Source organism: Narcine bancroftii, chromosome 5 (genome assembly GCF_036971445.1).
Source record: "Narcine bancroftii isolate sNarBan1 chromosome 5, sNarBan1.hap1, whole genome shotgun sequence".
In the NCBI taxonomy this organism is placed as follows: Eukaryota; Metazoa; Chordata; class Chondrichthyes; order Torpediniformes; family Narcinidae; genus Narcine; species Narcine bancroftii.
The window spans coordinates 246,987,538-247,010,683 of record NC_091473.1 but is presented as its reverse complement, the minus strand read 5'-3'; the positions used below and the strand labels follow the sequence as shown (position 1 = coordinate 247,010,683).

The 23,146-nt window shown below is 44.1% G+C and overlaps 1 protein-coding gene across 6 annotated transcripts in view; it reads right to left on the bottom strand.

Moving 5' to 3' along the window:
* elk4 (ETS transcription factor ELK4) overlaps positions 1 to 23,146 on the bottom strand; it is a 42,926-nt gene that overhangs the window by 4,902 nt on the left and 14,878 nt on the right. For 5 of the 6 annotated variants that reach the window (XM_069941974.1, XM_069941973.1, XM_069941972.1 and 2 more), the window contains 3 exons: positions 8,375 to 8,596; positions 5,115 to 5,951; positions 3,521 to 3,637 (listed from right to left, as the gene is read on the bottom strand). In XM_069941974.1, the coding sequence (XP_069798075.1) occupies positions 3,521 to 3,637; positions 5,115 to 5,951; positions 8,375 to 8,581 (1,161 nt within the window). In that variant the 5' untranslated portion in view covers positions 8,582 to 8,596. Of the gene's footprint in view, positions 1 to 3,520; positions 3,638 to 5,114; positions 5,952 to 7,317; positions 7,472 to 8,374; positions 8,597 to 23,146 lie in introns of those variants that run through there. The other variant, XM_069941977.1, reaches the window with a different exon arrangement.

Genomic DNA, 23,146 nt, shown 5'->3' with positions numbered 1-23,146 from the left:
CAAGTCCCGGCCAAGAGCCATCAAATATTCCTCTCAGATAACCCGTTCATTCCCAGAATCATCCTTGTGAACCTCCACTGAACCCTCTCCAAGATCAGCACATCCTTTCTTAAATGGGGAGCCCAAATTTTATTTGTTTAATTAGGTGCAGAAATATTTCAATATTTCAGATCTACTTTAGCCTTTTACTAATTTCAACCTAGATTACCTTGCAATTTTAATGGAAATAACATTTCAGATTTACCTTCTCTTAATTATATACTCATATTTCGTGCAGTGGATGTGACATTAAAAGAAGGTGATATGCATCTATTTGTATAGACATAGAAAATAATGGGCTTTCACGATGCTATTACAGGTTTGAATCCTGTGCTGTCTGTAAGGAGTTTGTATGTTCTCCCCATGTCTGCATGGGTTACCTCTGGATGCGCTCGTTTAATCACACCCTCCAAAAAAAAAATACAGGATTTGTAGTTTTATCAGTGTAATTGGATGGCTCAGGCTTGTGGGCCAGATGAGCCTATTACCATACTGTGTTACATTGTATTTTAAATTTAAGTTTTTATAATTTAGACATACAGCAAAGTAACAGGCCCATGAACCCGTGCTGCCAAATTACACCCAATTAACCTACAACCCCCGTAACATTTTGCAAGGTGGGACAAAACTTGAGCACCCAGAGGAAATCCATGCAGACATGGGGAAGAATGCACAAACTCCTTACAGACTGCACCGGATTTGAAGCTGGGTCACTGGCCCTGTAACAGCGTGGCATTGACCGCTGTTCTAGCCATGCTGCCCTCTAAAAAATAATCATCCAAAGACCAGACGACCCCACACCTGCAGCCAACCAATATCCATCAAACAACATTACTAAAGTCATTGCTACCAACCGGCTGCCACATTTCCAATTAAAGCAAGCAAACTTTTATAGAGCTTAAATGGCTCTCAGGTTCACGAAAACCATTATGTAAAAATGCAAGTGATTTATTTAATTATTCGTAAAGGATTACTTTAAGATGTCTCCTTTCCCAAGGGCTAGAAACTCACCTTGGCTGGTGGTCACAATAAGCAGGCTTTGGAATTGTTTTATTGTTATCTCAGACACTAATATCAAATGTAGGAGGCAGCTTTTGTCTCGAGCTATATTTAGACTTTGGATGAAAAGGTAGGTGGGTGGGTTAATAAGTTGGAAACGATACTATGATCGGTGGAGTTGTGTAGAGGTCCATTAAAGGATAAAGATCAGTTATAGACATGGGGAAAGAAATGACAGATTGAGTTTAATCTGGACAAGTGTGAGATGTTTCCCTTTATGAGAAAAATGGAAGGAGATTGCATCCTGTTAATGGCAAGATGCGTAAAAGCATGATATGACGTGCAGAGAAATCAGGGGCCCAGGACAACGGCTTCTTGAAAGCAGATAGGACGATAAAGAAGGCGGACGCTCTGCACATCATCATTAGACAGGGGCATTGAGTATAAATGGAAGCCATATTACAAGACTTTGATTTGGCTGCATTTGGAGTGTTGAGTGTAATTCTAGTCATCCCCTCCCAAGGCAGAAATGGAGGCTTTGGAAAGGTTACTGAAGAATTTTGTCAGGTTGTTTCCTAGATTAGAACAATTGAGCAAAAGGGAGTGGTTGGACAAACTTGGGGTTTTCCCTGGTGTGACATGATAGAAGTTTATAAAATTATCAGAAGTGTTGATAAGTAGACAGTTGGAAGCAAAATGTCACATCCTCAAGACAGGTATTTGACGTGTGGGGGTGGGGGAGTTTAATCACGTATGTAGGCCAAGGGCGTAGAAGATCATTGGAAAAGGCAGACTGGTGGCAGATACAATAGTAGCATTTAAGTTCTTCATCTAGACACTTGAATGTTCAGGAAATAGAGGGATATGTATCATGTGCAAGCACAGTTTTAGTTTAATTTGGGCATTATGTTTGAAGCAGACACGTGGCCAAAAGGACTGGCCCTGTGCTGTTCTGTTCTATGTATTTATTCTTCCCATAATCTTTCTAGTTCACTCTTAATTACCTAGGAATCATGGGCTCATGTGACTTGGAAACAGGCACCTCTGCCCACCAGATCCTTGCAAACCATCAAACACCAAATTTACACTAGTCCTAGTCTGATCCCTCTTTGTTCTCACTACTGTCTAAAGTGAAGGGAGGACAGTTCAGGGGAGACATCAGGGGAAAGTTTTCACTGTACAAACTTAAGGGACAAAGGTTTAGGGGAGACCTAACGGGTAAGTTCTTTTACACAGAGTTGTGGGTGCCTGGATTACCTCACCAGGGTTGGTGGTGGAGGTTGGAACATTAGGGGCATTTAAGAAACCCGTCGCAGTCCTGTGCTTACGTTTGCTGGGAGCGGAGCTGGCTGCTGCTGGTGACATAAGCGATGGGATGTGCGGGGACAATAGCGTACATAGGCGGGGTTAGATAAGCCTCGGTATGCGGGTGAGGAACCTCAGATGCAGGAGGAGGAGTGTGAGAGTGTTAGGATCACCTGTATGGCAGTGAGATGGTCGGAGGAGTTTGGGTGGCTGGTGTTTGGGGAGTTGAAGAATGCAATGTTGTGTCTAATGAATAATAAAAGAAAGTGGACTTCATGGTGTGCAGAAAGAAATGAGTGAGTGTATTCTTTACTTGTTGGTAAGCTCTGGTAAGTCAGTGCCGTTACAGACTCTTAGACAGGCTCATGGATGCACGAAAAACAGAGCACTGTGAAGTTGGAAGGATTTTGGGGTTTTAGGAATATAAAAGTTGGCACGATATTGAGGGACTGTACTGTGATGTAATGCTCAATGTTCTATCCCATAAATTCCACCAGATTGTACCCCTCACCCACCCCAGGAGCACTTTACAATGACCAACTGCTACATCTTTGGAATGCAGGAAAGCAAAATGCAGGTGATGGTGCAGATTCCACAAAGTGGTCAGGAACCACACGTGGTCACAGGGTGATGGTGCACATTCCACAAAGTGGTCAGGATTGTTGGAGCGGTGTGGCAGCAAATCTACTTGCCGGCCCAACCTTAGACATCAGCAACCTGAGCTACTTCCCTGCACTGCAGTCAAGGCCCATTTTCTCCCGGTCCTCAGCAAGGACTTTCTCTGATCTATAGTCTGCTGGACACTGGCTGCTCTCAGTATCCCCTCCCCCCCTTTCCAATCACCGACTAGGTAATTACATCTGGTCTCAAGCCAGCATGAACATTCTGCTAGGTATAACTGGATAGAGATAAGAAAACCTGGAAAACCATTTGCCCTTCCTCTTTCCCAAAGTACCCTTCTGTCAGTTCAGATTTTTGGGTAAAGAGGCAAGATTCTAATGAGAAAGTCTAAATGATTGTCCCTTGTCCACATGATCTAATCCAGATCAGGTTCCTTAGCTTTGAGTAATCCAGGCAGAGGTCTTAATGGTGCATCTTTCCACTCAGCTTCTGGCAGCATCATGTCTTCATCTATTCACAGTTCAATCAATCAGGAGTCCCCACCTCCAATACACACCTGAAATAAAGTGTTGGTTCCCGTCATCCGTGCCGGGCTGAGAGTGGCCACGGGACTGAGAGTGCTCCAGAAATGGATGCTGGAGAGCAGTGGACTGGGAGTCAGCAAGAACGGGGTCTGAAACAAGGACCACAAGATTAGGATCATACAATCAGCAAATCCTGGACCACAGGCTTCATCCATTATTACGGCAATGCTGAAATCTGGAACCTGAAAAGGTGTGAACATGCAAGGAGGACAAAGAATTTTTAAGGCTAAATTTGACAATTTCATTGAATTTATAACAAAAGCAGGTAAACCAAGTTGATCTGTAATTTGAAGCAGGGCAAGAGAGGCCCCTCTTATTCCTGCAAGAACAGGTTGAGTTATGGCACTATCTGCTATGGGAAAAGCTCATGTAACATTCGGCCAACATTCAAAATGTAAAAACCAGATTGTAATGGCAAATCTATTCTGAAGCATCAACTCAGAAGAATAGAAAGAGTTTGGGAAGGTATTTCTTATACTGGGGAGGGCCCAGCTATGGAGTCACTGCTTGCGAGGTAAGGGAGAAAAACAGAGTTTCCATTCCTTCAGAGAGTGTTTTGAAATGAAAAATGTGTACCATTTACTGAACAAACAAGAACAGCCTCATTCCATGTTATTGGTTTTTTTTAATGTTTCCTCATGATTCAAAAGGAGATTATTGGCTCAGCTGTTCTGCCTCACACAACAATCAGACCAATCTCACTCTAACCCATTTTATGCCCTTCAATTGACCCTAACAGTTGAGGTAACTTAGAGTCAGCTATTAACCTACCTGGGCGTCTTTAGGAGGTTGGATGGGGGGGGGGGGGGGATGGGGAGAGGGAGACGTCTTGGGTCATCCATGAAGTCACAGAGAGAACATGCAAATACCACACAAAGGCCATCATACACAATCACTATTTTTAAGGCAGATGTAGACAGATTCTCGAAAAGTTTGGGGGTGAAATGCAGAGATAAAAAAATGTGGAGTTTCAGTTATGATCAGATCAGCCATTATTATATGATGGGTCAAAGTTAAGAAGCCCCATGGCCTGTCCCTGCTCCTACTTTGAATATTTGAATGAGGGATTGGAATGCACTGGATGCAGTATTACTTGAAGTTTTTAGCATGTGGCCCCTTTAGCAAGAACAGCAGTTTTATTTATCTGATTTTCATTGTGATTTTTAACTCCAGTCCACTGAATTTAGAACCAGGGTCATAGACCCAAGGGGACAGTGACTGGGGAGAAATATCCTTACGGAGATCTTGGGAACTCTCTAGTGTAGAAGGCTGAGGGTGTTCAGTGAATCCAACTCCAAGAAAAACAATAAACATTTGAGCACCAAGGGAGTCAAAGAGTGGGGAAGAGAAAACAAGCTTAATTTCATTAGATATTAAAAGAATTATGGAAAGATAGCACAAGAGATAAAAGATCGGCCAGGATCTTTGGATTAGTGAAGTAGACTATCAAGTCTACCATTAGTTCCAATTCTTTTTACCTTCATAAAACTATTATCAGAACAGATTCCCATAAAACACTTCAGGAAATAAGTACTGCTGGGAAAACATTTTATCAGGAGAGCTAACCTGGGTCAAGTAGGCTGGTGTAAGCGATGCTGCTGGCAGGGGTGGGCTTGGTAAGGCTAGTGGACTAGGCTCACTGCTGGTGATGACCAGTGTAGGGGTAAGTTCCAGCTCCTTGGGTTTCTTTGACCTGCCCTTCTGATGTTTTGCTTCCGCGTTGTCCTGCGAGGGATCTTCCCCATCCGAGGAGAGCTCCAGGGATGGCGGATGGCTAGTGTCCAGTTCCCCTTTGATGTCTTCACTGGCAGGAGGGTCAAAGGAGGAAGCTAATAGTGGGGACCCAGGGCTCAAGGGGGGTGGTGCGGAGGGCGAGACAGAGGAGATGGGCGGGGTGGTGGTGAAGGAGGTCTCCATGCACGGCACGGACAGGCCATCCTCTGCCATTGGAGGCTTGGGCGAGGGCACCGCAAGTGCAGGAATTGGCACAGGCTCCACCGCGGGATTCAGCGATGCTCCCTTTGGCGGGTTGGTTACGAATTTAATGACGGTCACCAGTTCCTGGCAGGGTGGCTTCTTCTTCTCCTCGGACAGCTTCTCAGCAGGGTTCTCGATTTTGATGGATTTAAAGATATTTGGGTTGGCTTGCAAAGAATTCAGGGTGAAAGAGGAGTAGAGGCCAGAGCGGATGTAATCGTTACGGCTGGAGATCTTCGAGGAAGATGAGGTTCCTTTTTCTTGAGTGTGGTTCTCCTTGTCCTTCTGCAACTGACTCATTTCTGGCAAGCTGGATTCCACTCCATTCTCCGACTTGCCCACCATGTTGACATCCATCTTCAATATCTCTGGATAGCACACAAACTTGTACACAAACTTCTGTCCGTTCACCTTTTTAATAATGTTCTGTGGAAGAGGCAGAAAATACAGAAGGAAGTCAATTCATTAATGTTCCTAAAATAACATTCCCCCCCCCCCCCCGGCAAAAACATACCTTGATCAGTTCAGAGTCAAACTCATTAACTTATGAGGGGGAGAGACAGAGTAAATGTGGGTCGGCTTTTTCCTCTGAGGGTCGGTGAGATACAAGCCAGAGGACATGGGTTAAGGGTGGAAGGAACGTCTTCACACAGAGAGTAGTGGGAGTATGGAACGAGCTGCCAGAAGTGGTGAATGCGGGCTCAATTTTAATATTTATGAAAAATGTGGATAGGTACATGGATAGGAGAGGTATGGAAGGCTCAGGGTGCAGGTCAGTGGGTCTAGGCAGCATAATTGTTTGCCACAGAATAGAAGGGCCTGTTTTCTGTGCTGTAATGTTCTATGGTTCTTAGATGGAATCAAGTGCAGCACTTACAAAAGTGACCACAGGGATGCAAGATGTCAGAAATAAGAATCAGAGAAAAGTCACAGCTGATTAAGTGTCAGTCGGGAATAATTGGTAATGACTGTTGGGAAATAATAGAATTAGACCCGCAGGATAATATAAGGTAATTAGGTATGTCAATATAATTAGTGAGGGTCATAGAGTTTGACAGGCAGAGTGACGGAGAGGTTTCACAAGTGAAGAAAATGTAGTTTTCTCGTTTTTCTTCGTCTTGCCACGACCTCTCGGGTAGCTGAGCAATCAAGATGCAGCACGAAGATGGCTCCAGCATTTTGAAAAGGACGTGCACGCGGGCAGTATGGGCGCTGATAACATTGTGCTAAACTTTGATTGTGAATGCTGACGTCTGCCACAGTATACTTTGCCACCACTCTGCAAGTCAGATCAGCTCTGGGTCATTCTCCTAATGCATCAGTTAGTCGTGCTCTGAAAAAATTGCAGTTTACAGACTGACTCCAGTGCTGGTTTTTGATTTGCTTCAGGTGTGATCTTCAATGGTCTGTGTATTAAACACCAAGATTGCCTTGTTTTTGCATCCCTCTAGCCTATGCATGGTAAAAATGTATCAAGCTCAGATAGAAGTTTTCTTCTACTACTTGTCAGGGAAAGTTCCTCACACCCACATGACAAACTTCCTCACCTGTCTAAGAAAGTAGAGGCGGCGAAGAGCTTTTAATTTTTAAAATTTAGACAGACGGCACGGTTACAGGTCCTTCTGGCCGATGAGCTCGTAACACCCAATTACACCCATTTGACCTACAACCCCTGCTACAATTTGAAGTGTGAGAGGAAACCCAAGCAGTCATGGGGCGAATGCACAAATTCCTTACAGGCAACACTAGATTTGAACCCGGAACGCTGGCGCTGTAACAACATTGTGCTAACCATTAGCCTTTTCTCGACCATTGCTTCAATGGGGTTGGTCCAGTTCCAATCATTGGAAATATTTACGTCCAAGATCTTGAAGCTTTCTACTGTCCCCACTTCAGCACCACTGATGTGGAGGGGTGAGGGCTGCACTCATTTCTGCTGAAGGCTCCTGACATTGAGAGGAATATCATTTGTGATATGAGCAAAACACAAATGTCTGCCAACATCGTTGTTGAAGTAAAAACACAATGTTGGAAAAACTTAGCAGGTCAAACAGTGTCCTTTATGTAGCAAAGATAAAGATACACACCAATGCTTTGGGCTTGAGTCCTTCATCATGGTCTGGATAAAATGCTTGAATAGAATGGTGGGATGGAGGGGTAGGGGGAGGAGCACAGTCCCACAGGTAGGAAGTAATAGGTGAATAAAGGAGGGAGGGCACATCAACAAGCAGGGGGATGGCTCTGTGAATGGAGATGGAAAGGGGTGGACAGCTGGAGGAAAGAAAAGAGAGGGATAGGGAAGGGAGAGAGATCGAAAGTAGGTTATTAGAAACCGGAGAAGTTGATGTTAATGCCATCTGGTTGAAGAGAGCCCAGATGGAAAATTAGGTGTTGCTCCTCCAATTTATGGGAGGTCTTGATCTGACGATACATGAGGTCACTGACAGACATGTCAGATGGGGAGTGGGGTACAGAATTTAAATGATTGGCCACTGGGAGATCACTGATACTGATGTGGATAGAGCGAAGATGCTCATCAAGCTCAGTAAAGTAGAGAAGACCACAATGGGAGCACTAGATGTGATAAATGACTTCCATTGTGGTCTTCTCTACATTGCTGAGCTCGATGAGCATCTTCAGTAAGATACACAAGTGAAATGTGGCTTCACTTGGATGGACTGTTTGGGGCCCAAACTGTGATATTGCATGGTGGAGTCAGTTCCAGGGGCCAGTTGATCAGTCATTGCTCCTGTTGTCTACACTTGTTCTTTAATAATGAGGGCTGTCCTGTCTATCTGCAGTGTTTGGACATGCAACCAGTTTACAAGGAGTAAAAATAATACCTGTACCTTGTCATAATAATATCGCAGGGCACGACTCAGCTTATCGTAATTCATGTTGGGTTTGTTCTTGCGAAATCCCCAGAGTTTGGCCACGTCTTCGGCCTTGAGAAGTTTGAACTCTCCATCATTGGACGTCCAGCGGATTAGGTGGTCATTCTTGGGCTCAAGGAGCAACTGCAGCAAAAACTGCCACAAGGTGATGGTGTTGTCCATGTCTGGAACTGCCACCTGTTGAACAGGCATAGAAGGTGTTTAATGTGATGTGCACATCAACTCCCCGTGTTCCACCCACTCAAGTTAAGGAACAAACGGCACCTGCATCTTTGACCACAGGGAGTCATGGGTAGCATCTTGGAGAGGTTGGAGCAGAACAGCCAAGTGTCAGCGTACAATTTTTTCCATTTAGATCACTTATTCCCTCAAACAATTCCCCAACCAGTGAAGCATCCCAATGTTACCTCTGTGATTTGAATGTCTCCAGCTCTTTCTACAACCAGCATCTGTTTATATCATAGAAAATCTTAAATCTCTACACAGGTAGTGGAATCATTTTTTGTATACATGCAGCAAGATCAGCTGCGCTGGATGGGTCACGTCTCCAGAATGGAGGACCATCGCCTTCCCAAGATCGTATTATATGGCGAGCTCTCCACTGGCCACCGTGACAGAGGTGCACCAAAGAAAAGGTACAAGGACTGCCTAAAGAAATCTCTTGGTGCCTGCCACATTGACCACCGCCAGTGGGCTGATAACGCCTCAAACCGTGCATCTTGGCGCCTCACAGTTTGGCGGGCAGCAGCCTCCTTTGAAGAAGACCGCAGAGCCCACCTCACTGACAAAAGGCAAAGGAGGAAAAACCCAACACCCAACCCCAACCAACCAATTTTCCCTTGCAACCGCTGCAATCGTGTCTGCCTGTCCCGCATCGGACTGGTCAGCCACAAACGAGCCTGCAGCTGACGTGGACTTTTTACCCCCTCCATAAATCTTCGTCCGCGAAGCCAAGCCAAAGAAAAGAAAGAAAGAAGAAACATGCAGCAATGTATGAAACACTGTAATGCAATTGTGAATATATCATCTGCTTGTTACAAACTGAGTGGCATGATCTGATATAATTCCCCTGCCTCTATGTAAGGGTATGACAAGATGTTCGATTTGTACCTGGGATGGGAACTTGATATAATGTTTTGTTTTAAAATGTATGGGAGTTGTAGGTTAATTGGGGTGTTTGAAAGGCACGGGCTTGTGGGCCTGTTATCGTGCTGTATGTCTAAATTTATATCTAAACTTCAATCCCAGCAACCTCTCGATGCTGGTACAGAGCTGTCAGCCTGAATAATGCAAGGTAAGCTTTGAGGCGGGGGTCTTGAACCCAAAGAGGAGATTCAGAGGAGATGCCACTCACTTTGCCAAGTTACATTAACAGCAATAGTCCAGAAGTTCTCTGGAGATAACTCCTGCTTCTGCCATCAAATGTAAGATGCCAGAAGCATGTCGAAGGTTGGGGTTACTCATTAAACGCATGTACAGAGGAGATTAAGTTAACATTTTAGCATTCCATAGGTTGTGTTTCAGTGGACATAAACAATGGAGAGAGAGAAAGTCAGAAATAGACTGGTGGTGACTAGAGAGTTGGTAGTGACATGAAATCAAAGAGCAAAAGCAACAAATGGAGGGGTTTAAAAAATTCTTTAAAATCAGTATGAGCAGGGGAAGTAATTAGGGAGTAAAAGGAAGTTAGAAATACTGTTAGATGGTGAAAATCCAAAGCAACTTTGTAAATCAGTAGGCATTTTAGCATTGCCAAAAATAAATTGCTAAACAGAGCCAGGTCCATCTCAAGATCTGACCTCCCATCTATGTGAGACGCAGCCTCAAGAAGGCAGCCAACATCATAAAAGACTCTCATCACCCTGGTCCCAACCTCTTCTCACTGCTTCCTCCGGGCAAAAGGTACAGAGGCCTGAAAACCAGCTTCTTTCCAACAGCTGTCAGACTCTTGAACCTCCCCTTGTAACACTGATCTTCAACTGCTCCCACAGCACAAAAAGTCTGTCTGCATTATTACAAATCACTTTTTTTGCACTAGAATAACTATGAATATTTATTATCTATCCTTAGGTATTTATTGACTCTTTTTATTTAATTCAATTAGTTTAATATAATACTTTTTTTTCATAAGTTACCAGTTTGGCTGCAGCAAGTTTGGTACCTACATACATTGTAAAATATGATGAGAATAAACTGATCAGTATCAACAAGTCTGTTATCATCTAGTAGTGGAAGCTCATGTTTATCCAGATAAGTGTGAGGTGATGCAATTTGGTCTGTCAAACCAGAAGGCTGACTACAGCGTTAATGGTCGGATATTTAACAGTGTGGAGGAACAAACGGACGTTGGGGTCCAAATCCCAAATTCTCTCAACCTGCCGTGCAGGTTGATAGGGTAGTTAAGAAAGCTTATTGGATGCTGGACTTCATTAGTCAGAAGACTGAGTTCAAAAGTCGAGAGGTCATGTGGCAACTGTAGAAACCTCTGGTGAGACCACACTTACGGTATTGTGTTCCATTCTGGTCACTTCAGAAGGATGTGGAAGCTACGGAGAGGATGCAGAAGAGATTTACCAGGATGTTGCCTGGGTTGAAAACTATGTCTTATGAGGCAAGGTTAGCAGAGCTGGGACTTTTCTCTTTGGAGCGAAGAAGGATGAGAGGAGACTTAATAGAGGTCTACAAGTTTCTGAGAGGCATAGATAAGGTGGGCAGCCAATGCACTGGGAATAGCAGACACCAGAGGACATCTGTACAAAATGAAGCGAGGAAAGTTTAGGGTTTTTTTTAAACTTACACAGAGAGTGAGATTACCTGGAGTGCCTTGCCAGGGGTGGTAGTGGAGGCTGGAACTTTTGGGGCATTTAAGAGACTCTTGGGCATGATGAAAGAAAAATTGAGGATTACAAGGTAGGAAGAGTTTAATACTTTTTTAGTAGGAGTACATAGGTCAGCACAACATTGTGGCCGAAGGGCTTGTACTGTGCTGTCATGTTCTATATTTTGATGATCAGATTTTTCTATAAAATCAGAGAGTATTTATTGAAGGTGGCCACCCAATCACTAGGTGCCACTTGGAAAATAATTCATAATCAGAATAAACAGAATGCAGAAGCAGCCATTGAGCATGTGCTGGCATTTTGATGGTGGATTTTATTCACATTTCTAGCTTGTTCCCCGTTGTCCTATAATTTCAATCACTTCTCTGAATATCGCTGTTGAATTAGCCTTCTCCACCCATCAACAACTAACAGTGCAAGTCATGAGCTATCCTCCTGTTACCACATGCCTTTTCGGGAGTTATGTTAAACACAAGTCTTCTGGTTACCGACTTCTCTGCACGTCGATATTCACCAAACCTTTTGACCTTCTGTGCCTGGAGGAAGACAAGCCAGGTTGGCAAATGTCCCGAAGTATTGAGGAACCATGCAGGAAGTGAAGCGACCCAAGTTTTTTCGTGATGCTTTCCTGGGAAACTGCAGAGCTGGCATCCAGACAGAGACTCAGTCCCAATGGGTGCAATTGGTCCCCTCTCTCTGAATGAATCGTGGGAGCTGAGACTTCCCTTCATCGACTGTACAGCTCTACGACAAACAAACACTTCACATCCACAGAATATTTCAAGCATTGTCAATCCAGGGAATTGCATTTCCCATCTATGCCAGCAATCCTCCACAAAAATCGGACTGAATTAATAACCAAATAATCCAGTTACATTGATCCCACGAGAAACAGCAGAAGCTGGAAAGTGAAGTAGCAAAAAAATTGCTGCAGGAACTTTGTGTACTCATGAATAGAATTTACTTTCATTGCACTTCCCAAGCAATATATTTTTAAAGAGTGTCCGTGTGATAGCTATTGTCAAGTCTTTCTTTTTAAAATATTTTATTGAGTTTAAAAACTCTTTACACAAGGAAATAAAATAACATAAAACAATTCATTTCACATACATATCACATATCAATTGTAAATTAGAAGCATTAACCATAATTATTACATTACTTATTTCATTCAGGACATCCAATTCTAGAAATATAATAATTAAACAAATAAATCATAACTCGTACTACGTCCAAAAATAATATTGAATACAAAAATTATACAAACAGCACAGGTAAAATTCCCTTATACAAGATATTTTATACATCTCTGATGTGATCATGTTGTTCTGTAATCTGTAGTTAAAACCCCTTTTGCTTCTTTGCCTTAATAATAAAAAGGAAAAAGAAAGGTTATTATCAAATCAAGTCAAGTTCATTATCATCTGATTGCATAAGTACATCCTGACGAAACAGCGTTCGCCGGTCCTCGGTGCAAACATGCAGACACACAACAAGATACAACACACATATGCAAGACAAGTATTCATAGGTACAAATAAATATAGTTTTGTCCCTACAAGAACCTCGGATGGTCAGTGTGGGCCGTTCCTATGGTCATTCAGCATTCTCACTGCCCGTGGGAAGAAGCTGTTTCTCAGCCTGGTGGTGCCGGCTCTGATACTCCTGTATCTCTTTCCTGATGGGACCAGCTGAAAGATGTTGCATGCAGTGTAGAAGGGGTCCTCAATGATTTCATGTCTCCCCTTCAGACAATGATCCTGGTAGATTATGCAGGGGGGGGGTCCTGCAGATTGACCTCCGATACGCTTCAGGATAGAAGCTCTGTCCAGTGGTTATACAACCTCAGAGAGCCACCCAGATTGCATCAAATCTGTCAGCCATCAGATTGTACAAGCTTTGTATATAACTGCGTATATTCTGAGGTTTGCCATCTCAGCAACACACTTATGTCTAACCATGCATTCGGAAATAAATCATGAAGAACTTGTTCATGACGTTTAAAGGGAATTCCTTCCAAACCTCAGGCAACCTTCCATGACAATGTGTGCAAACAAATCAGGGGGGTTATCTACACTGTCACAAATCACTCCCAGGATTCGGGTTACCCTGACAAAGGCAGCATCTATTGTCTATCCCTGAAATTATGCTGAATTAAATTGAAGAATCGTGCCCGGGGAAGACTGCCGACACTGGAGTTGAGTGGAAAACACGTGCTAGAGAAACTCTGCAGGTCATGCGGCATCGATAGGAAGGAAAAGCAGGCAGATGGCTGAATAAAAAGGTGTGCGGGAGGAGAGGAGGGAGGAAAGGGCAGAGGGAGGAGCAGAGGCTAGCAGGTAAGAGGTCAAAGGTAGATAAAGGTGGGATGATATGAGGTTTTTTTTCTCTTCCACCCTCCCACCAGTATCCACCTATGACCTTTTACCTGTTAGCCTGCATTCCCCACCCCCCCCCCCCCCGACCTCCTTCCCCTCCCCCCAGGTGCCTGTCTTTTTTTTTGTATCTCCACAAAGGACTCAGTCCTGATAGGTTGGTTATCCTTTACTTAGGTCCTCCATCAGCCAGCTCCCCACCATGACTACCAGCCCCCCCACATCTCCATCGGGCACACAAAACTCAAAACGGTCAACCAGTTTACCTATCTCGGCTGCACCATTTCATCAGATGCAAGGATCGACAATGAGATAGACAACAGACTCGCCAAGGCAAATAGCGCCTTTGGAAGACTACACAAAAGAGTCTGGAAAAACAACCAACTGAAAAACCTCACAAAGATAAGCGTATACAGAGCCGTTGTCATACCCACACTCCTGTTCGGCTCCGAATCATGGGTCCTCTACCGGCACCACCTACGGCTCCTAGAACGCTTCCACCAGCGTTGTCTCCGCTCCATCCTCAACATCCATTGGAGCGCTCACACCCCTAACGTCGAGGTACTCGAGATGGCAGAGGTCGACAGCATCGAGTCCACGCTGCTGAAGATCCAGCTGCGCTGGATGGGTCACGTCTCCAGAATGGAGGACCATCGCCTTCCCAAGATCGTATTATATGGCGAGCTCTCCACTGGCCACCGTGACAGAGGTGCACCAAAGAAAAGGTACAAGGACTGCCTAAAGAAATCTCTTGGTGCCTGCCACATTGACCACCGCCAGTGGGCTGATAACGCCTCAAACCGTGCATCTTGGCGCCTCACAGTTTGGCGGGCAGCAGCCTCCTTTGAAGAAGACCGCAGAGCCCACCTCACTGACAAAAGGCAAAGGAGGAAAAACCCAACACCCAACCCCAACCAACCAATTTTCCCTTGCAACCGCTGCAATCGTGTCTGCCTGTCCCGCATCGGACTGGTCAGCCACAAACGAGCCTGCAGCTGACGTGGACTTTTTACCCCCTCCATAAATCTTCGTCCGCGAAGCCAAGCCAAAGAGACAAAGACTTACTCTAGATGCTGCGAGACCTACTGACTTTCTCTTGCACTTTTGTGAATCAAGCAAACGGATGGACCTGCCTGGAGAGGTGGAAGGTGGGTTTTTACAGTAATCCAGTATTTTCATGATCATGTACAGGTATACGATCATTTATCCAGAACCCTGGGGGGAACAGTGTGTTCCGAATTTCAGATTTTTCCGGATTTCAGCTGCCCCAGATTTAAGCCTTATCCACCCCATTCCAGTGGTGCTGGCATCTCCCCCCAACACGCCCACCCGAGTCGCGCTGCCGTCTCCACCACCCCCCCGCCTGCCCAACCTAGTCGCACTGCTGTCTCTCTCTCTCTCTCCCTCTCCGCTGTACCAGCACCAGGGAAAAATTGCCGGTTTTTGGAGCTTTCTGGATCTTGGATGTCCGGTTAAAGGATTGCATACCTGTATTACGAGCTCCTGTTTTAGTAAAATGGGATCATCACTGTAAGGGATAGTATAGACAAGGGGGACTGAATGGTCACAGTAACATTTAACATTTCACACAAGCACTATCACAACTCACAGCCCAGCGACAATTCGATACACTGGAAGAACTGAAGGAAGGTTTGTCACAGTCTGTTCCAGATTCGATGCATTTGTGATTTTGCAGAGGGGAACCATTCTGACTGCTGAAGACAAAATAGCTTCTTGAAGCAGCTCTTGTGGCCAACCATTCAAAGCATGCTCTGTGAATGACTGGACCTTTTTGGTGGATGGACCTGAGCCAGGAGGGTCTTTAGGGAAGCAAAGTGCTTCATTTTGATTGTGACCAACAGTGAAGGTCACTTGGAGAGACTGGTGCCAGTGTCTTGGAAGCTTTGTGGAGGCCACTGAGTTCCAGTCTTGCCTACACACACACACACTACACACACTACACACACTACACACACACACCTGTGCTTAGTTGGGGATGGATTTAGTGTTAAGGATAGTTTAAAAGTTAAAACTATAGTTTAAGAGTTAGAAATAAAATTAGTGCTTTAAAAATTAAACACTGCCTGGTTCATTGTCTACTGGTGCTCGTTACGCGTGGTTCGTAACAAATGTTACCAAGACCAGCTATTTTTCCTCCAAATTCCAGATATTACTGCTTGAATCTAAATTTAATTTTTTTTTACATTTAAATTAAATTTAGACATAGAGCACAGTAACAGGCCATTTCGGCCCAAAAGTCCGTGCGCCCAATTTACACCCCGTTGACCTACAACCCCCTCGTATGTTTCGAATGGTGGGAGGAAACCGAAGCCCCTGAGGAAAACCCACGCAGATATGGGGAGAAAGAACAAACTCCTTACAGAGACAGCTCGGAATTCCAACCCTGGTCACAATCGCTAGCGCTGTAAAGATGCTGCGCTAACTGCTGCGCCAACCGTGCCGCCCATGATCAGCAAACACAATGGGATTTGAAACCAGGGTCCCAGATTCTGTCTGCTCATCCATTAACTTGAACCCTACACTAACCTTTAGCCAAATGAGAACAGCCCTGACATAACAGTTCATTGATCAAATGTTTTGAAGGCTTTTACATTCACTGCTCTGTATAGTCTCGAGCAGGATTTATTTACATAGCAGCATCAACTGTGGGAGCTATTTTTGCCTTAGTTCAAAGTTGAACATGACTGTTAGGACACTGATGGTGTATCCTTGGTCACATTGAACTTCACTGGATTTTTTTCTCATTACTGACAAGAGCAACACTATTTCCCTTTCCTTATAGCCCTTGGGAAGGTGAAGAGTCATTTTCTTCAGGTGCTACACTTCTGGTGATCACATTATTGGGCTGAGTGTTCCATACTCAGTGATAATATTTCATTTAAGTTCAAATTTATTGTCAAAGTACACATACAGCCCTGAGGTTCCTTTTCATTTCATTTCAGAATCAGAATTTATTGTCATGAACATATCATAAAATTTGTTGTTTTGCAGCAGTACATTACATTTCATTACAGAGCAAGGAAATAGGAGAAAGTGAGACAGTGTCGGTGGTTCATTCTCCATTCAGAGATCTGATGGCCATGGGGAAGGCGCTGTCCTTGTGCCACTGAGTGCTCATCTTCTGGCTCCTGTACCGGTTTTTCTGATGGTAACAGTGTGAGGAGGGCCTGGTCTGGGTGGTGGGGGTCCTTGAGGATAGAGGCTGCTTTTTTAAGACACCACCTCTTGTACATGTCCTTAATTGAGTGAAGACTGATGCCCGTGATGTTGCTTGTTGAGTTAACAACTCCCTGGAGTTTTTTCCTGTTCTGTGCAGTGGCACCTCCATACCAGACAAAATGCTCTCCTGTAGAAATATTCAAGAGTCTTTAGTGACATGACGAATCTCCTCAAACTCCTCACGAAGTATAGCCGCTGGCGAGCCTTCTTCATGATTGAATTGACATGAAGGTCCCAGATCTTCAGAGATGTTGACACCCAGGAATTTGAAGTTCTTGACCCTCTCTGCTGTTGACCCCTCAAGGAAGACTATTTCATGTTCTCCTGATTTCCCCTTCCTGAAGTCCACAATCATCTCCTTGGTTTTGCTAACTACGAGTGCAAGGTTGTTGTTGTGACACCACTCAACTAGCTGATCTATCTCCCTCCTGTATGCTTTCTCATTATCATCTATGATTACGACCATGGTGTCATTGGCAAATGACAGCATGTAATTTGGAGGCAAACTGACAAGATAGTACCACTCTTGTCCCTCTTAGTGAAAAGGTTAGTGGTGGGAGAAGGGATCAGAGTAGCCTTAATGAGTGGTATGGTTCCTGCAGAAAAATGGATTAGAGATCAATCCACAGGACCATAAAGTAGAGGAGAGGATCACTTGATCAATGGAGTCTCTCTCCCTCCCCCACCCTCCCCCCCCCCCATCAACATGATTTATCAAGAATGTTGTCAGAAGAGGGCATGCAAAATCAGTAAGGACCCCTTTCACCCTGCCCACAGCTTATTTCAGCCGCTCCTGTCGGGAAAGAGATACAGGAGTATCAGAACCAGCACCACCAGGCTGAGGAACAGCTTTTTCCCACGGGCAGTGAGAAAGCTGAACGACCAAAGAAACTGATCACACTAGCCATCCAAGACTCTCATATTCATGAAACAATATTTACTGGTATAGATGGAATACTTGCCCTGCATATGTATTATTTGTCTGTACGCCTGCTTGCACGCCTGCTTGCACGCCTGCTTGCACGCCTGCTTGCACGCCTGCTTGCACGCCTGCTTGCACGCCTGCTTGCACGCCTGCTTGCACGCCTGCTTGCACGCCTGCTTGCACGCCTGCTTGCACGCCTGCTTGCACGCCTGCTTGCACGCCTGCTTGCACGCCTGCTTGCACGCCTATGTGTTTTGCACTGAGGACCATCAGGTTGTACTTATACAATCAGAAGACAGTAAACTTTACTTGACTTGGGTATGCACAAGTGCATTTTGGAATTACTGGCACCATGGTGTGACAGAACCATGACTAATGTTCCCAGAGCAACATACCCTTTAGACTCTGTCTGCAATATTCAGACTCTATAAAAAGATCTAATGATATATAGTATTGAAGACAAAAGGATGTTCTTCCCCAAAGTCCTTCATTCCTCAACTAACATTGGTAAGAAGTAGTCCAGTCAATGTAACACTGCTGACATTGTTCGTAACATAGACAGCTCGGAAATTGACAATTGTTAAAAACAATTATAACAGGTAATATTTCTAAGTACATCATGAGTAGTTGGGCCCTGTGTCAACTTGAGGTCAAGAAAGGTACAAGAAGGGCAGGAGTAAAACGTGAAAGTCTGCAGACACTGTGTTAGAAGTAAAACCCAACGCCGGAGAAACTCGGCACGCCAAACAGCGTGCTTTATGTATTAAAGATAAAGCTACATAACCAATGATTCGGGCTTGAGCCCTTCATCAAGGTATGAGCAAAATGTAGGCAGGTGTCTGAACAAAAGTAGCAAAGGGAAAGACTGGGCGCAGACTGGGAGATCGCTTCGCTGAGCACCTTCACTTTGTCCACATCAGTGACAGGGATCTCCCAGTGACCAAACATTTCAATTCTGTGCCCCATTCCAGTGCTGACATGTCTGTCCGTGGCCCCATATACTGTCAAAACAAGACCAAATTAGAGGAGCAACACCTAATTTTCTGACTGGGAACTCTCCAACTGGATGGCATTAACAGTGACTTCTCCGGTTTCTGCTAGCCGATTCCCTGTTCTCATTCTCTTCCCCATCCCTCTGTCTTCCATCCAGCTCTCCACTCCCTTCCCTCTCCATTCACAGAGCCATTCCCCCTCCCCCATTTGCTGGTGTGCCCTCCCTCCGTTATCCACCTATTACCTCCTGCCTGTGGGACTGTGCTCCTCCCCTTGCCCCTCCTCTCCACCAGTTTGTTTTGGCGCCTGCCTACATTTGCAAAGGGAAGTGCCATAGCGATGTATGATGATTCAAAAACCAATCAGGCCATGAAAACCACCAAAATCTCAACTTGTATTCTTCTGACTTCACATCTGAGAGAACTTTCCAGAATCTCCCTCCATTCTCCACCTATCATCTCCTAACTTTGCCATTTTTCCCCCCCTCCCCCCATCTTTTTGTTTGGATGCCTGTTGAAATTCTCTTTAATCTTGACCCAAGCCCAAAACATCAGTTATGTATTTTTACCTTTGTTTCATAAAGGACACTGCTTGACTAGCTGAGTTTCTCCAACATTTTGTGTTTTTGGTTAACCACTGAGTCTACAGATTTTTGTCATTTATTTGTTTCCAGAGTCTCCGCAAGGTTAAAGCTTCCTTAGACAACAGTTCCATACATGCATATCCATTCCCTATCAAACAATTACTCTTCATGCAAGAGTAAAGGTCCTGGATAAAATAGCGAGAGATTAGGCGATATTTAAGAAGCTGGCAGGTCCTCAAGGGCAAATGTGTGGCAGCCAGTAGCTATTACTGTTGTACTGATGACACTGGAGTAAACATGACCAAATTAAATATAGAATGGACAAAACAAACAGCTATATCATGGAGGGTGACTTTCTAGGCCTCTCCCTTTTCCACATAACTCGTGAAGGTTTCAGCTAATAGCTTAAATGTAACTTCAAAACCAAGCATTCCAAGAAGAGTAATCAGGACTTAGTCATATAGACCAAATAACTGTAACTCAGTCCAATTCCCCCTTCCCTCCCCAAGAACTGAGGATTAATCTCTGGAACAATGGTACGCGAGAACTATTCCTGCGAGGCAATGATGTGTCTTATCATTTAATGTTTTGTCCATAAAACCGGCAAATGAAGACTTTGAACTAGGTAGGGCAATTGGAGCAGGAGTTCATCCAGAATGAGACTCTTTTTCTCTTCGGAGCCCAAGGTCATCTCAGATTGTGTGACCTTTTTTTTTAAAACCATGTCACCTCATCTTTTCTCAAAATGGTTGCATGTTGATTGTGGTTAGGGGAATGGGAATCTGTGTAAAGCAATCTCGAACAACGATCCCAGTAAATCGCATCGATGTGGGGAGTGGGGCAGGGTGACCCCAGTGATCCTCCCTGCCACTCTTATGGCTCTATGGATTGACCTCTAATCTGATGCAGTGATTTGCAAACTTTTTCTTTCCACTCACATACACTCACAGCCATTGGTGCTCTGTGATTAGTAAGGGGTACGTGAGTGGGAAAATCTGCTCCAGATCCAATTGTTACTGAAGTATTTTGGTTGAGAAAAATTGTCATTGGTCCATTTCCTTTGGAGTTCTGAAACTGTGCACATAACGAGTCAATTAGACATGATTATAACAGTGGTTTTCAAACTTTTTCTTCCCACTTACATACCACTTTAAGCAATCCCTTACTAATCACAGAGCACCTATGGCATAGGGATTACTTATGTGAGTGGATAGAAAAAGGTTGAACACCTTATGGTACAGCAATTGTACCATACTGTGATACAGCTGGCCAGGACATAATAGAGCTCCTCAAGAAAAGATTCTTCCCCTCAGAATCATTAATGACCTCAGTCAGGGTTTTCCACAAGACAATAGATTCTTACTTATTTGTACAAATCATTTCTCAGTTATTTATGGCTCACTCACACTTGTTGTCAGAGTATTCTAGAAATGCAAATGTGGTAGAAAAGTTAATGTTCCAGAGATCTGATCACGAGCCACCAGTTCAAATCCCGTTAAGCCAGATAGCAATTTAAATTCCAACCATGGAACAACTCAAGAAAGAAAAACTTGGCCTTTTAATTTTGGTAGTGAAAATGCCTGTCTGATTTACTGATGTACAGTAAAATTCCCGATATCTGGAATTCAAGCAACCAACAGCCTCAAGCAACCAGAAAAATAACTGTGGTAAAAAATACAAAAGTTTAAAATTGGTACCCTAGCAGTTAGTTCGCAAATCACACGACGCGCCATCTCAAGCAACCCGAAAATACACTTTTCTGGCATCTACTAATCCCCAAATGTGCCAGATACTCGGTGGGGTGGGGGGTGGGGGGGTGGTGTTATTGTATTCTGGGGAAAGAAATCTTCTGTCCCTTCCCAAGTTTGAGTTATAAGTCATTCAAGCCTCACCAATGTCATTGACTTGTTTCAAGGGGAAATTCTCAATAGTTACCATCCATTGAACCCATGCAATATAGTGTGGTGTTCCTCTGTTGTAGGAACTGCCTTTCAAGCAAGTCTATCAACTATAAACACATATGCTCATTCAAAGACTGCAGCGGTTCAAGGTAGGAGCTCACCACTGCCTTCTCAAGGAAGATTAGGAATTGCCAGTTAAATCCTGGCTCATCCTGTTAAGTCCACACCCTTGAGTGAAAAACAGTGGCTATCAAAGATCAGCGACTTATCCCCAGTGTCCAGGCCAAACTTTATCTCATTAACGCAACCATCAAAAATAACTTCATATACCTTGATGACCACTCTCGAGCCCAAAAGCATTCATTATATATCTTTGCTTCATAAAGCACACTATTTGACCTGCAGAGTTTCCCCAGCATTGTGTTTTTGTACATTAAAAATGACTCTTTGATGGAAGCTGGCTAACAGGAAATTGGCTGGTGTTTTCCATGTGATAAAATCTCAAAATCACTTCATTCTAAAACATTTTGGACTTCCTGAAAGATATCTGAGGTGTTATATAAAAGTGGAACTTCATTTGTACTTTCTATATAAATGGATTTTGAATTCTTACACTGTAATGGCAGAGAATTTAAATTATGATTCTGGGTTAGTAGTCCAGGCCTCTAGTGGCACAGGTCTCTGATTCTGGGTGACAGAGTGGTACAGTTAGTAAAACTGCTGCATCACACTATCAGCACCTAGGTTCAGTACTGAGCTCTGGTAGAACATAACACATTATAGCACAGTACAGACCCTTCAGCCCATAAAGTTGTGCCAAACTATGAAAATGAACTCCATAACAATCTAATCCTTCCCTGCCTCTCTCCCCCCCACCCTCCCCACAATAACCCTCTATTTTTCTTACATCCATATGCCTGAATGTCTGCATTGTACCAGCCTCCACCACCACCCTTGGCAATGCATTCCAGGCACCCACCACACTCAGAGTTAAAAGCTTAACTATGACATCGCCCCTAAATCTTCCATTCACCTTAAATCGATGTACTTTGGCATTTGCTATTGTTGCCCCTGGAATAAGGGGCTGGCTGTCCACCCTGCCTAATCCCCTCATAATCATATACAGCTCACTAGAGCCACCCCTCATCCTTCGTCACACCAAAGAGAAAAGCCCTAGCTCATCAACTTTGCATCAAATGACACTTTCTTCAATCCAGGCTACATCCTGATGGAGTTTCCAAATTCTCCAGGTGTCTGTCAGCATTTCAAGTCAAGTTTTATTATCACCTGATTGCACAAGTAAACCTGACAAAACAGCAAAAGACAGACACACAACCAGACATAACCCACATACAGACAAACAATACCTACGCAGGACAAGTTTTCCTATATACAAATAAATATTGTTTTCATGAATATAAGAATCTCGGACGATTAGAGCGAGCTGTTCCTTTGGTCGTTCTGCATTCTCACTGCCCGTGGGAAGAAGTTGTTCCTCAGCCTGGTGGTGCTGGCTCTGATCCTCCTGTACATCTTTTCCAATGGGAGCAGCACCTTCCTGTCAAGAGAGGAGATGTTGTATATCCACGATAGGTCACTAGTTAAGTGGACTCCAAGGAACTTGGTGTTCTCTATTCTCTCCACTACGAGGTTATTGATGTGTGGTGGAGAGTGGTCATTCCTGGCCCTTCTGAAGTCCACAATCATCTCCTTCGTCTTGTCCATGTTGAGACTCAGACCATAATACAAGATTTTCACCTCTTCTCTGAAGTGTGAAAGAGAATCCTCAAGGTTCCTCCCAAATTCCAAGAAGACTAGAAACACAGGTTAATTGGCCACTGCAGACTGCATTGAATATGGGAGGGTAATA